Raw genomic sequence first — 17,147 nt, 5'->3', positions numbered from 1 at the left:
CATTACAGAAAACTTTTTCACTTCCATGATAATCCTCATGCGTGTTATTAACTTGGACTACAATATTTTGTTACCATATCCCACCCTTTAAATTAAACAGCCATGCAAGCATACAAAAGCAAAATTACCCAAATTAAATTATTTTCTTTATAAATACACTGGGTTGGCTGGAAGAGATCTCTTTCAGAAATAAGTCCTCCCTTGCTAACAAGTTTTTAAACTAATCGTCGCATGTATTGTTTAAGTGCAATAAAGAATATATAAAAACAATGCAAGGAAACACGAGTTGATGAATTTATATTAATGTAAATAGTAATTCCACCATTATTCAATAATTATCGTATTTGTAAAAGTACTTGACTCACATTTATCTTTTTATTCGAATAGGTGGAAAATTGTCTATCAACGTATGAGCCGCACGCATGCGTCGTGGTATACTCCGTGGTGGCCAAGAGTTCGTTCCTCAGAGCCGGTGAGCTGCTCTCCTACTTGGCAAAAGAACAGTTCATAGCCGATAGGACCGTGGTATTGGTGGGCAATAAGGCTGATTTGGCAAGAGCAAGACAAGTATCGACCAATGGTGAGTAGAAGTCTTTTCTACTTAGCAAGTAATCTTTAACTACCAGAATTATAATTACTGGTAGGCAATAATCGACTTGAAAAGGACAAGACAAGTAATGATTAATGATTGAAGAATGGTAAAGTGGGGAGCACTCTACTTGTCGTAATAATAGTCTTCAATTCTATTTACTATACTATATATTGCTTTCTATTGGGTAATGAGATCAACTAGGTAAAGGCAAAGCGGGTTCCATTACTTTACAAAAAGGTAGAAAATAACTGGTAGATTTGTGACAGAGGTTGGCAATAAAGCCGATTTGACAAGGGCAAGACAAGTATCGGATAGCGGTGAGTAGAATGTTCTCCTATTTGACATGAAAACAGTTCCTAATTGGCAGAATTGATAAATGTGTGCAATAAAGACAATTTGATGAGGGCATAATAGTATCAAGAATACGTAGTGTACAGAATGCATTCCTAATTAGCAAGTAAAAAATTTCTAACTCGTAGTTTATGATAAAAATGGGTACTCACTTAATCCGGCTTGGCTATCTTGATAAGAAAACAGTATATAACTGATAAAATAGTGTTACAGATGGACCATTTTTTTATACAACTTAGAATTGCAAACAAGCTGACGGCCCACCTGATGGAAACTGGTAACCGTCGCCTATAGACATGAGCAGTACCATGGACATAACAGAGTGTACTGTTTTGCCCATGATACCCCCCATGCGTTGACATTCTTGAGGACTCAGGTGTTATTCCTCTGTACCCAGTAAATTCACGCCATATCCCACCCTTCAAACCGAAACACAGCCATGCAAACACAACTGCTTCGCGGTAGAAACACGAATGGGACAGAGGTACCCAAGCAATCGACTTTTGTACAAAGTCCATAAGGCTAATTTGGCAAGAGTAAGACAAGTATTCATCATTAATGAGTAATGTTCCCGTAGTCGTAATCTCATTGCAAGATCGATGATAATAGCGTCAAATTTTTGTACACCCTCACTCACTATAAAAAAACTATTTTATGAAACATTTTTGAGTCCTATCTATATGTATATGATCTAGACATTTATACTAGACAAAGAACTTTTAGAATCAGTTTTTTTATGCAACTAAAATTGGCAAATAAGCTGACGACCCACCTGGTGAAAAGTGGTAACTATCACCTACAGACGTGAACAGTATTATGGACACAACAGAGTATACTGCGTTGCTCATGATACCCTTAATGCGTTGCCATTCCTGAGGACTAAGGTGTTATGCCTCTATTCATTGTTATTTTGTTACCATATTCCACCCTTCAAACCGAAACAAAGCCATGCAAACACAACTGTTTCACATCAGAAACACGAATGGGACAGGGGTTTCCAAGCAGACAAATTTTATATAAAGATTTAGTTCGTCTCCCTCTAGTAGTTCTGTTACTTCTAGAATTTTACAATTGTTTTTGTTAACAGAGGGAAAAGCTTTGGCGACAACAAAAGACTGCAAGTTTATAGAAACCTCTTCGGGTATTCAGCACAATGTGGATGAACTACTAGTTGGAATTCTTAAACAGATACGATTGAAGGAGAGCAGGGAGAAGAAACAGGCTAAAAAAGTTGGGAAACAGGTATGAAAAATTAATAAATATAATATTTATATTTCTCATCGTAATAGCAAACAGTATGTACCTACAAATAAAATTGAAATCCTTAGCAGTCTTTTAACGTAGTATTCTGCCAGTGAAACTAAATAATTAATATTAATAATAATAAAAAATAAAAATGGGCATAATATCTTAGCCCTCAGGAATGGCATAATAATAATCTACTTCTTCCTCTTTTCTTTCCTTTTTTATATGTGCTATATATATATAAAATATAGTCTTAGATTATATAGATTGACTTGACGTATCTATATTTAATTATTTAATAAATAAAACGAGTTTTTACGCAATTAAAAGGTGTACAAATTATAAGACAAAATAAATATAGAAGTTATAAAGGAAACAGTCGTAACTATTTATCACGCAAAACTGTATGACAAAGTTGACCCGCTTTTCTTGCAGCATTTGTATGGAAACACTTTACATAATCTAAGATGCCAACTAACTATATAAATAGTTTAATTTTCTTATCGTTCTTTTTCAATAGATAACTTTTAAAAACTACATTTATGTATCAATAAATTTAAATGAACCTTTGTATAATTCTATTTAAATAAAGTTAATTTTAAATTTAAATAATACATATACATATATTTATATTATTTTATCTGTGCAAATCATTTTAATACAAGAAAAAGAAATAATATTTCAATTTAGTAACAAGATACTACACGGTTATCGATTTGTTTGTCTCGATGTAGCGACTAATGGTGAAATGTGTAATAAGGATAAAAAAAATATAACGATAAATGGGGAAATTTGTAACATTTGTTTGCGCTTAGGAATAGAGAAAAGGGTGGGTAAGGCACATTTTGTATTATTTTTATACAAACACGAAACATTATACACGAGGGAAATAGAGTTATCGTATACAGGAAAACCATTAGGTGGAACATGTATTTGTTATGATATCTTAGCAAATGGTTATTTAATTATGACATGGAAATAATTCTAATAAAAAAAAAAAACTAATTTATTTTTAACTTTATATTTTTTTGTGGTTGTAGATATTTTAGTTACTAGAAAATAACATACCTATTCACCTGCCAAGTATGGCAACTACTAGAAAAACTCCCCCAAGGGGGATGCTTATGTTTATGACATTTAAAGGCTGATATAATAATGATGATGTTTCTCTAAATTTGGAAGCCATTTACGCTTCACTACTGAGATACAAAACGTAAAGATATCTAAACGTTTTTTTTTCTGTTATTAATTTTTTATGCTACTTAGAGTGACAAACAATCTAACCGTCCATCTGATGGAAAGCGGTAACCGTCGCCTATAGACATAAGTAGTACCATGGACATAACAGAGTATACTGTTGTGCCCATGATACCCCCCATGCGTTGCCATTCCTGAAGACTAAGTTGTTTCTTCCTCTGTACCCTGTAAATTCACTACCATATCTCACCTTTCGAAACACAGCCATGCAAACAGAACTGCTTAACGATAGAAACACGAATGGGACTGAGGTGCCCAAACAAAAGACTTATGTACAAAGTCTCCCTCTGATTTAATATTGGTTTAATTATTAAATATTCTTAGAAGGTAGATATTAAATTCAATTAATTATTATTATTTTTTTTTTGGGTGATAATGGTATGATAACCCCGCCTGCGCTAACGGGATACGCTGGCGGAGCACCAGTGAAGGGTGATAGATAAGAATGAAAACAGGCCAGTTAGCCCATCATGATGAATTCATCAGGAATTAACCATTATAGTTTCCAGGGGGAACCGCGAGGAGGTCGACCTGGTTAGGTATATTGCTAGCAATGGGATTCTCAGTCTCCATTACTAACAATCCCTTTCCCCCTAATTATTATATTAGATATTTACATATGAAAATACGTTGGTATTGTATTTATTATAATAGTTTATAATCATCCATGGAAAAATAAATAAACAGCTTATTGCGACGCGTTAATTAGGATCTGTTTGTATTGTTGTTCGGTCAATAAACGTACGTCGATATTCACGTATCGCATTTCATTACCCCACCCGCACGTAACGAAGCGTGAATTTAGGTGTTTATGTTGAAAAGATAATTGTTTGCTTCTTCACAGTTTTAATTGGATCGCGTAAATTGAAAACAAGCCACGTTTATCCCCAAATTTCCTGTGATTAAATTAATTGTTACGTTTAATTTGGGTATACAATACATGCTTTTTTTCCCAATTTATTCTATATAGTTTTCAACAAATATAATCTTTAGTAGTTTTATTTTTTTATATTAACATAGTGTTTCTGATAATTTATTGAAATAAAATTTCAATGTCTGTTTTTTGGTAGAAAAAGTGTATAAATGGATAGGGATCGTGATACGTAAATTTAAAATAGATATATAAATTATAACGTTATAAAAATTTATTTATTTATTCGAAATTTCTCCAAGTGTCTTTTAAAAATTTTAAACTTTACGAGAGCCTAGACATGGGAAGTTAATTCCCATGTCTAAAATATTTTGTATTTGTCATTTTTCTCGTTTCATTTAAAAAATAGATGGAGTACCTACCTTTTCGAATGAAATTGTTTACATTGTAATTATTTTATATATAGCAGGAAACATCTGTCGCGAAAGGTGCGTCATTAATTACGCAAGCATAAAATTAGGGAGGGGTCTGACAAATTATCTGGCGAGTTATATTTAAATGCTGATTATATAAAAAAAATACAATAAAGAACTTACACTTTTTTCGACGAAATAAAATATCAAGCAAAATACATAAAATAATTTAAAATCTCACAAAATCATAGACTTCTACTAATATTTTTATGCAAATTCAAAAATAGTGTAAAATTTAATAAATTGGCGTGTCCCGTCGGTCGTTTGTATTAAATAGCGAGGATGCCATTCTAAAATTGCACGCACACACATACACAGGCATACGGATGCCGACACATCCATGTTCACAAACAACTTTGTAATACATTACACAATTAGAGTCAAAATAAAAATATAGCAGAGCGTACTTAAATAAATTTTAAACTAATTTCTAACAATCTGACAACTTTTGCAATTAAATGTATTGAAATATTCTTATTTGCAAATTTCTAATCGCTACAGTTACAAGAATATTCTTTATATGAAATATCGTGCATCCATTTGTGCATATACATATAGACGAAATCTATTATGTATATTTATGTAATAGTGATCAACATAGATCAACCTAAAAAGTCAATTTCTTGTTTTAATAGGAGGCGAAACCGTCGAAACTGGCCAGTTCTCGAACGCACATCTCTCTCAGCATTGCTCGGGAAATACTTCAAAAGATTTGCATCAATGACATTTCAAAGTCGAAGTCCTGTGAAAACTTACACGTCCTGTAATCTTCTGTATTCCTGGTACTCTTCATCGATGTGACTGCTGTTATTTAATATTTCTGAATATAATTCAGGTACTATGACTTGAAAACAATTAGGTAAGTAACTATTTTTAGAAAATAAGTTGAGATTATAGTTTTAACATGGTTTACAAAAAATAAAGATATATATATATATATATATATATATATATATAAAATTGACAAAGAATTACTGATAGAAATGATACATGTTTGAAACAATGAGGTTTACGTTTGTGAGACAAAAAAACTTTAAATTATTGATCACATACATTTTTTTTATTAATTTACTAAAAATTTATTTAATATGTATATTAAAAAAAGTCTTGGTTATTCGTGCATTAATTCATAATTTTGAGTTTGTATATTAAAAAAATTTGTGATTTTAGGTTCGTACTTATAAAACCAAATCTTAAATTTATGTATTCAAATAACTTGGATTTATTATATAAACTTAAAATGAAATTAACATAAAATAAACAGATTCTAAATGGCGTTATTCTCCATAATAACTGGGTATTCGTTATTCAAAAATATGTTAATTTATTATCTAATAATTTAATACAATGTTGTTTCATTTAAATTTGTTTATTGATTTAGTTTAATTTAGATATTTTAGTAAATATTACTACTACGACACATTTCATCTTGTTTTAGATATTTTTATTTATTTTATATTATGTAATGTTTAAAATAACGTTTTTCTTTATAACATAAGGATTTTTTAAATTAGACATTTATGAAAACAAAATATTTATTCAAATCTGTATTAATTTGTTTTGAACATTTTCCTTTTATGTCGATTCAATTCAAGTGAGGATTGAACACACCTCTTTCATCTGTTCACGTGAAGCTCTGCGTTAACCAAGCATAACACAAATTATTGAAGCAAATAATATTTCTATATACACATATTATAACATTTTCAATGTAAATTCGTAATCTATTCGTAAAAACTTATTGAGTTACAAGAGTCTAAAGTAAACTACAACTTTTTATAACATTTTTACTAAACTACTTGATTGTTAAAAGGACGAGTTATTTTTTATGTTATTTGTTTTAGAGAGTTTATTAAAAACACACACATACGTTTTCGAAGTACCGTATTTTAAATGGTGAAATGAAAAGAAAGAAAAATAATTTGTAATTTGTAATAATTTGCGTTGTAAAATTTGTAACTCAAAATCGATTTTTAACATGAATGCCAAAAATTTTGATTTTCTCAAGGACCGCAGATGTTATCTATGGTTTCCCATATTAATACCGCGCATCCAGCTGTCAAGTTCGCCTTGCACCTCACTTCATGCACATCTAGGCATTGGTTATTTAGAATTTATATTAGTTGTATTCGAATTATTTAATTCCGCTACCATTAATATGTGTGTGACTACGTACACTCGAAGATTGACCACAACTATTACTACCAGAAGTTCCACAATCTTCCATATTAACCATCAATCTCCGACTGCTATTTTGTTCACGCACGTTTTGCGATACGTGTTTCACTTCTAAACAAGGCATCTTCAGGCAAATTGTTAGAACGCTACTCGTAGCCTAGTGTTAACCTTTCAGCACCCAAACTGCGAATGTTAACACAAATAAATTGCAATCTATTTGTTTTGAAATACCCAGTACAGACATAAATGGATATTGACAAGTTACAAAATATTAGAAAGATTATAATATTATTCGGATAAATTCAGGTAATTTTTTAGCTGATTCTGTGAATATGTGGATTTCCAGATATTGTATACATATTTTCCGTTCACGACAGCTGTAAACATTAATAAGTTTTATTGTTGTGGATAAACATAAATATGTTTATGACTGTAATCCCTAACGGGGTATTCAGAAGTAGATACTGATAATAGTAGACAAAACTTTATATTTCTTTGTGTAGATTTTCATCAACTTTATTTATTTTTTAAATAGATAAGGAACTCGCAAGCTCAGCATAAAAAATGCATTATATTGAACTTGATATTAAATGACATTTGGTATAATAAATTTCATGTTACGATGTAATCTTTTACTTGGTAAATTAATTTTACGTCACTTTTACCCTGTCAGTAATAATTAATACCAGTATCATTAAGTAGTTGTATCCCGCGGCTTTGCCATGCAACAATAATTTTTCAAATCCAATTGTTATTTCCAAAGGTTAGCGCATTCAAACAAAATAAACAAACAAACTCTTCCACTTTATATATTAGTATAGATAGTAAGAAATAGTAGTAAAAAAACATATATAAGTTTCTTTCTTTATTTATTTTCTTTTCTTATTAGTAATATTTTCTTACGGAATTATTAGGTTGAAAAATCTGTTGGAACTTGTCCATCTTTTCTACATTTTGGTTTCCTATCAACATTTTATTTACATAGAATTAAAAAGTGAATGGCAGTATTATATGAGAAAAATTATATTATATAACAAAGTAATACGCTTGTTTAGTGAATAAATTAAATATATAAGGTATTAAATGTATCAATAAATACGTGTTACTATTAGACATACATTATATTTTTCTAAGCGACTTTCTATGACTTTTACAAGCAAATTGTTTTCTGTATTTTATATGTAACCATTTACCTTATTTTTTCAAACAGTTTCAACTAGTTTACATTTTAAATTAAAATGCTGTTGAGGAATATTTTTAATTTGAAATGAAAACTATTTTGTCATTTATAACGCTGATTTTTTTTTTAATTATAATTAAGTACTAATTAGTGTAGAACAAAACGTACATTACGTTTAACTTTTTATATCTTTACTGTAAGGATTTGATTTAGTTAATAATTATTTTTTTTTATAATTTTTTTCTTTTTTTTCAATAGTTCTCTAAACTTGTACCTACTACTACTAATGAGAGAGAGTTTCTAAGTTTTAGATAGGAATAAAAGGTATTAGGGTCTGTGCGCATTTCTTTTTTTAATTAATAATTCCACATACGAGCTCGTAAATAATGTGACGATGCTTTAAGTTGTTAAATAATTTTAAAACATACGAAAAAAAGGTTATAAGGCCTCCGATATACCATTATATCTGGATATCGAACATGGTATTCTTTTTTTTTTTAAATATAATTGGACTGCGTGGACTCTAATTATCCCGAAATGGGGAGATCGAGCTTTAAAGTATTTTAAAAATGGTGTATTGTGTACCTACTGAACTTGTTGTGTGATAATGTGAATTTGCATCTGTAACTTTTGTCTATGAAAAACGTTCTTCCAAAGTATTTTATTAAAATAAAATAAATATCAAATGTTTACTTATAGAAATGTTGGTCATGAATATCTTATTTTTTCTGAACGAGTAATAAATAATGAGGATTTAATGTTTATTTATTGATCTTTATATGTATGTGCGTGTGTGTGCTAGCGCGTGTACGCGCATGTGTGCGTGTGAGTGTCTATGTTTATAAAAAAAATTAAAAGACATATTACGTTTATTTACTTAAGAAATATGAAAATTTATTTGAATGTTAAAAAAAGTTAAAAGACCTTTCAATATATCCACGAGTTAAGTCGCTGCATTATTTTTTGTGGTACATTAAAACAAGTAGGTACATCATGTTTTAAATGCGGAAGGTTTCTGCTAAGTTTTATTCATTTTATGCTAGGTAAGAATATTCATACCAAAGTGTATAACAACATGACTATTGTTTATGCGACAGTCGCTTCCATTAAAATTCATGGTACATTACATATCGTATGTAATTATTATGTTTTGTTACATGTATTTTATGGAAACGGTTAATTAAAATACACTAATTACGATTCTATATAAATTACAGTGTAATTTTCTTAGTTCATTATTATACATTTCAACAACTCGAAGTTTGAATCTTTGTGTGTGATAAATAGATTGTTGTGTTTGTTGTATCCATTATTGTGTAGTTTAAATCGTGTGTTCACTGTGCAACAAGTAACGTGCAACATGCTATATAATATGTATCACAACATAAAGAGACAACATAATGTTTTTTTTTTAATTTTCTTAAATAAAGGAAAAGGTTCTTAATTTGATCGTATTTTGATTTTAGTTGTGTATTTATTACGCGATACATACTTCAATCCTGAATAGATTTTGTTTAATTTTTTATCTTGTTATTTTTACAAATAAAAATATGTTTATATGTTTATGCATAAATAGATGAATAAAATTTAATTACATTTACGAAATGGGTTAATTAATTTCATATTGAGCTTTCATCATGATTGCAGCTTTTTTTTATTTTTAACTCTTCTGACGCCGCGTGCTGTTGTGGCATGTTGTCAAATGTTAAGTATCAAACAAGAGGGAAAATTGATCTATGTGGATTGAAAAGAAAGAGAATTCCTGGATCCACATGTAGATCCTGATTGTAAAATCAATTAAAGACGTTTCAGTGACTATTGCGTAGTGAACACATGGCTCTATTGTACTATTATGTTTATACAATTATTCGATGTTTTGTGACAAAAGAAGTATACATGTAATTCAATAATAGTTGCAAATAAATTATATGAATTACAATTGCCTTTTTTTATTACAATTATCTTAATTAAAATTTCTGTCATTAAGTAACAATACAATCTATGGGTGTCACAATGTATTCTCTGATGTCCATTGTGCTAATCCTGTCTACTCGTATAAGCGACGGTTACTATTTCCCTTAAAATGAGCCGGCAAGCGTTTGTAATTCCAAATTCCATGAAATAAAATAAATGATTTCAATTGTAATAAATAAATTCACCGAAATCAGTTACACAATTAATAGTTACATAATAACGATATACCTTCACAATTTATGTATTAAATTGTTAAAAGGTAAATTTTTTTATATAAAAAATGGTCATGGAATAAAAGGAGAAGAGTAGGTAAAGGCTAGTTTTTATTCCGATAATATGGACGAAGTCACAGGTAATAGCTAGTATAGATATATATCTGCTATGGAAATAATTATCTTACATTTTTAATACTCTCGATATTATTACGATTAAGGCTGTATAAAATACCAGCCCTTGTTCCGTACGATGTTTTTTTAAAATAACTTATCAGCGAGTAACATGTGGTAACATGTTATTCGTTGATAATGTAGCATTCTGTAGGTAAAAGAATAGATAAATATAATTGCAGAAAATTATATTTATACTCAGATATTATTATGATTGAGACTTTATAAAACATCATCCCTTGCTACGTACGGATTTTTTTAAATAATACCGTAACGAGTAACATGGGCTATCATGTTACTCGCTGATAATGCTAGCTTGGAGTAGGTAAAAGATTTTAAAAATCGAATAAAGAATTTTTGAGTTTATTAATTACAAACAAATAATCAAACCTTTCCTTTTTATAATATAGATAAATATAATTGCAGAAAATTATATTTATATTCAGATATAATAATGCCTTTCCGTCGACCTTTGTCAGTGTCTCCGGAGACCTCTGAATGTAGGTACTCGTAGCAGAAACAATACGTTCAATAGCTCCTTTGTTGGGAATAGGATCCGGCCTTTGATTTGAAATGTTCTATATAAAGATTAATATTGCTGATATTTTTATGTATTCCATATTTCACATCATAAATAGAATAGGTATATTTTTTAAATAAACCTGTTTATATGCTTTCTAATGTCATAATTTTTTTAATTATACCATTGGATTCGAAATATTTGAAAATAACATTTGCTGTTGACTAAATTTCATGAAAAACAGTGGCTGAATACAGTCCCCCCCCCACCTTCTCCCGCCTGGAAACCGGCTGTAATGGTTACACCATACATGAAATGGAATATGAGCCTGGAATGCGACAGTCAGCATGGTATGCACTCATATACCCCAACGTCAGCCGATGGATTAACCTGGTAAGCAAACCCGTCTCTCAACGACACTACAATATGACCATAGATGGCGCTATATCGGCCTCGCTACCATCATCAGCTGCACACGTGCAGCGCGCTGGTCGTCAAGTGCTGCTCACGACACAAGATAGAAACTAATTGGGTATCCCTATTTTAAAATGTGAGTAACGCTGACTTATTTACAAAATTAATATAAATATTATTTGTATGTATTTGTTTATTGTGTGAAATATTACATTCGCTCAATATTTTATGTTAATGGAATTTGTGTCCCCTTCACAAAATTATTGAAGAAGTTTTTACATAAATTTCAAATCCTTATATTGTTCAGAGGCAATCAGTGGGCAACACTTTATAAAATGTTTTATTGAAGTTACAAATGAAACTTTTCAAATTTCAGACGTCAACTGAAAGAAATGAAAAAAAGTTTTAAATAGTATAAACATTTTGTAGGTAGTAGGTATTTCAGGGAAAAATGCCGAGTTGGAATAACTTAATAGTCAATAATTTACTTACATAAATAACCTCCAATTCCAGGTTGTGTGTAAGAGATTGCTTTAAGCAATAAGACCTTGTTATGTATATGCACATTCCGTATAAATACTCCTTGTATATATCTCGTTTGTGCGCAATAAAGAGTTTATTATTATTTTGATTTTCTTTCAAATTTCTCAGTTTTTAGAGCTGGTAAATATGCTTTTATTATAATAATTATTACATAATTTTACACTTAAAGTAACGAAAAAATCTATAAAAATTAAGAATTATGATATTGTGTCACTGGTATAACTAAGAATCATTTTGGCTGGTTCATCATACTCGCGAATGGTTTTTTTTTTATTATAGCATGGCATCATGTGATGGATCATAAATACGATCAACCGAAAAGAAAACGTTCCACTCTCAACGGTTGGCATTAAGAGCTTTTCAACAAACTTTAAAAAGAAGGAGTTAGTAGTAGTACTTTAATTTCTAAATGAAAAATGTTAGTACTTTAGTTTTGTAAAATGAAAATAATTGGTTTTTCCACAATAGAAGTCGGTTTTTAGGGTTCCGTACCTCCAAAGGTAAAAACGGAACCCTTACTTTACCTTAGTAATCCTATCACTTCGTTGTCCGTTCGTCTGTCGATTTGCACTAGACTAGCTTTTTTGTGGAACCCAATTTTAAATTACCTTCATTATTACCTAAAAACGTGCGAAGCGGGGGCGGGTGACTAGTAGTTATTAAATAGAATGTTTTCATAATCAAAGGGTACCCCGTAGACAATGTAGTCAAAACCATTATGGTTTCTCTCAAAGCCGAAACCAATAGAGTACAACAAGTAAGCAAGTAATCTCGGCTGAAAGCTGGCTTTCAAACATGATTACTTGTACGTACAGCTCACTTCACTTGTATGTACTGAAATGGCCAATTTAACCAACTTTAACGATTGACAGTTTGGAAACGGGTGTCCAATAAAGAGGTAGCTCAACTGGTTTAGCCACTAGATCCAGTATAGCGAATGGGGCTAAGTCTTGCTATTTACAAAATTTGTATTAAAATAAAATTTTGTACTTTTTTTTTATACAACTTAGAATGGCAAACAAGCTGACGGCCCACCTGATGGAAAGTGGTAACGGTCACCTATAGACATGAGCAGTACCATGAACATAACAGAGTATACTGTTACGCCCATAATACCCCCATGCGTTGCCATTCCTGAGGACTTAGGTGTTATTCCTCTGTACCCAGTAAATTCACGCTATATCCCACCCTTCAAACTGAAACACAGCCATGCAAACACAACTGCTTCACGATTGAAACACGAATGGGACAGAGGTACCTAAGCAATCGACTTTTGTTCAAAGTCTCCCTCTGGTGTACTAGGTATACATGGAAATGTCTATATTAGAATTGTTGTAAAAGTCACTGTTTTAAACAAAATCTAATCTTTTATTGGTTTATGTATATTTTAAAAAATGATTAAAAAAAATCAAAGTGTTATTTTTCAGTGATCATCATGATAATCATATCGGCCGTTAATTGTCTAATAAAGGGGTTTGCCAGTAGTTGCCACGTTTGGCAGGCGGATTGGCAACCGCAGTTTTTTTTCTTTTGGTAATATTTTAAGAGAGATGCTGCTGCTCGTATCTCGACCATTAAATTCCCTTAATCGTTTCTTACGACACCCACGGGAAAAGAATATGCCTCATTCTATGTTGGGACCTTATAACTTCAACAAAGCCTAACTGCGTTGCCAACCCACCTGCCAAGTATGGCAATTACTGGCAAAATGTTCACTAGCGGACAGCGGCTGATACGATAATGTCAAATACAATGAAATACTACTTATACTATATTAAATATTACATTTTAAATACAAAGTAAAATGGGGGGAAAGGGATTGTTAGTAATGGAGACTGGGAATCCTATTGCTAGCAATATACCCAACCAGGTCGACCTCCTCGCTATTCTCATTCTCATCTATCACCCTTCACTGGTGCTCCGCCAGCATATCCCGTTAACGCAGGCGGGGTTACCATACCATTTTCACGCATAAAAAAAAAATACAAAGTAAAATACTAATAAAATACAGATACAAAAATACATATTGTATAAATTAAAATCCCGCCCATTTTCAGTTGACTCTGACAATAAATACATGTTTGGAATCTATTTTTAGAAATCGATTACTCGAATCGATGGAAACAAACATCATTATGTATCGAATCATGATCCTTTGTGAACCAAGTGATTTCAGTTATATATAGTTAATTGAATAACGTTATAAAAGTTTTTTTTTTATACAACTTAGAATGGCAATCAAGCTGACGGCCCACCTGATGGAAAGTGGTAACCGTCGCCTATAGACATGAGCAGTATCATGGACATAACAGAGTATACTGTTTCGCCCATGATACCCCCCATGCGTTGCCATTCCTGAGGACTCAGGTGTTATTCCTCTGTACCCAGTAAATTCACGCCATATCCCACCCTTCAAACCGAAACACAGCCATTCAATCACAACTGCTTCACGGTTGAAATACGAATGAGACAGAGGTACCCAAGCAATCGACATTTGTACAAAGTCTCCCTCTGGTACAAAGTATATATACGTATTGTTTAAAATTGAGAGAAAGCCGATTAATGGGATTGGGTATTACTTTCAAGGATTTGCCGGTGAAAGCGAAGAAGGACGGCTCAGTATGACAAGAAAAAAAAAAGAGCATTTTCGAAAGTCAGCTTAAAGAATCACGTTTTACAAGTCCGGAAGCGTGACAACCCTACTTTCTTGTATAAGAACTAACCGTTTCCCGTGGATTAACTCGCATAAAAGCGGTCATTTATTACTGTGCGAATTTTGGCATAATCCTTCTCAGTGCTTATTTATGTTTTACAAGGGGCCTCTATGCGAAATTGTATGTTTCTGGCAGTTTTAGCCTTTTGTACGACTACCAACTTTTACTCCAACTTCATCTTCGTGACTGGGTTTTGTTCACTGACCGGAATAAAAACAGCCTCCGTTCTATTTAGTGCGTGTATGCCAAATTTCTTGGTGATTGGATAAGCCGTTAAGCGCTTTGACGTAATAAAATAACTTTTACATTTAAAATGTTAGTAAGGATAAAGTAAGAATAAATAGTAATAATAAACTATATATGAGCTTTTTGGGGGGAAAGGGATTGTTAGTGATGGAGACTGAGAATCTTATTGCTAGCAATACACCCAACCAGGTCGACCTCCTCGCGGTTCCCCCTGGAAACTATCATGGTTAATTCCTGATGAATTCATCATGATGGGCTAACTGGCCTGTTTTCATTCTCATCTATCACCCTTCACTGGTGCTCCGCCGGCGTATTCCGTTAGCGCAGACGGGGTTACCATTCCATTTTCACCCATCAAAAAAATAAATCTATATATAAACTATATATATAAGCTATAACTTCCATCCTGGGAGAAAGAAATATATAATACCACCAAATTTAGAACCTTTTTTTTTAAGTGAAAATACTAGTCGTAACGTGCATTTTTCTATTAATTTCATCATCATTCAGAGATCATACATTTTGCTCTGCAATTAAAATTAGTTACTTCAGTGAACGATGTAATATTATCGTTCATTGAAGTAAATGTTGTCAACAGATTAAAAAAAAAAAAGAAGGAAATTTTCAACTAAATATACATATAATATATTAATGTATAATATGTAATATTAAGTGTGTATATATACATATATGTGTGTGAAACAAACTAAGGCCCAATTCTACTTTTTTTAAAAAAGGAAACTGAATATCTAAAATATATTACAAGAATCCAATTACGTGAAGCTATGAAAGAAAATTCTTATCTTGAAAGAGACAAAAGGAATGCTTAAAACCAAATTCGTTGTTCTTTTGGTGGGAAATTAAAGGAAAACAACGAAATAAATCAAATATACATATTATCTTATCTATTTACATACTAGTCTTTATCCGTGACTTCGTCCGCGTGACCGGGATATATTGAAATGTTGATAGTTCGGAATAATAAAATAAATTCCATACAATATTTCAATTGTTTTAAGCTTCAGCTGTTTTTTAATGAATGATAATGAAATGATAACCTGCCTGCGCTAACGGTATACGTTGGCGGGGCACCAGTGAGGGATGGTGGATGAGAATGAAAAGGCAATTCAGTTAGCCCACTGTGATAATGACACTTGGAATTCAGCACGACGGTTTCCAGGGGGGACCACGGGGAGGTCGACCTGTTAGAGTATATTGTTAGCAATGGGACTGATAATGGGAAGGGATTGTTAGTAATGCATACATACTCATTATATAGTAATACTACATTCGTCATCATCATATCATCCCTTACCTGACCACTGCTGAACATAGGCCTCCTCCATAAAGTCTGGTTTTGCCAGTAGTTGCCACGCTTGGCATGTGGGTTAGTAACTGCAGTTAAGGGTTGGTGATTATCACTTGGATATGTATTTGATGAATATATCTGGAATTCAGCACAATGATTTCCGGGATGAGGGGGGGGGCACATGGAGAACAACCTGATAGGATATATTGCTAGTAATGAAACCAATAGTCCGCATTAATAACAATCCCTTTTGCCTCGCTATGGCGATGTTAGACCCCATCATTTGGGATGAGTAGTGAAATAACAGGGTACAAAGTTGTAACATATTATTCTCGGGAATGACAACGCATTATGAGTAGATTTAACAAATGAATGAGTAAATGAATTTTATTGCTAAAAATGTGGTACAATAAGGTCATATGGTAGTATTACAATGTTTTCACACATTTTGTCATTACTGACGTGCAACGGTCATTGCAAAAGTTATGACAAAATAATTCCTAAAGACAAAATTTTTATACGCTAATTCTACAGACATAATAATTTTATATTGTAATATAATTATACAGAATTGTCAATCTTTTATAATATGTCAATATTTTAGCAACAGATTAGCTGTTACCACTTTTTACCAGGATGGCTGTCAGATTGTTCACTATTTTGATACTTAAAATGTAATATTTTTTTCTGTCGCCAATTTCAACTACCTGCCTTCATCCTCATCTATCACCCCTCACTGGTGCCCTGCCAGCGTATACTGTTAGTGCAAACGGAGTTACCATTTCATAACTATCCATTAATAAAAACCACCCCTTATAATTGGGTTGAACGTCGTCATGGCTAGCAATATACCCTAACAAGTATACATCCAAACAGTTCCCCCAGGAAACTATC

General features: G+C 31.8%; 1 protein-coding gene across 2 annotated transcripts in view; it reads left to right on the top strand.

The window, feature by feature from the left end:
• The window catches only part of LOC113511243 (uncharacterized), a 128,622-nt gene extending 122,692 nt beyond the window's left edge, over positions 1 to 5,930 (top strand). The window contains exons 7-9 of one of the 2 annotated variants that reach the window (XM_052903221.1): positions 388 to 580; positions 2,031 to 2,185; positions 5,425 to 5,930. In XM_052903221.1, coding sequence (XP_052759181.1) covers positions 388 to 580; positions 2,031 to 2,185; positions 5,425 to 5,556 — 480 coding nt within the window. In that variant the 3' untranslated portion in view covers positions 5,557 to 5,930. The remainder of the gene's footprint in view (positions 1 to 387; positions 581 to 2,030; positions 2,186 to 5,424) is intronic. The other variant, XM_052903220.1, reaches the window with a different exon arrangement.
• The last annotated feature ends 11,217 nt before the right edge of the window (positions 5,931 to 17,147 follow it).

The sequence above is a fragment of the Galleria mellonella genome, unplaced genomic scaffold (genome assembly GCF_026898425.1).
Source record: "Galleria mellonella isolate WM207_F2 unplaced genomic scaffold, CSIRO_AGI_GalMel_v1 utg133, whole genome shotgun sequence".
Lineage (NCBI taxonomy): Eukaryota > Metazoa > Arthropoda > Insecta > Lepidoptera > Pyralidae > Galleria > Galleria mellonella.
Note: the sequence above shows the minus strand (reverse complement) of the source record. Positions and strands in the feature narration are given on the sequence as shown.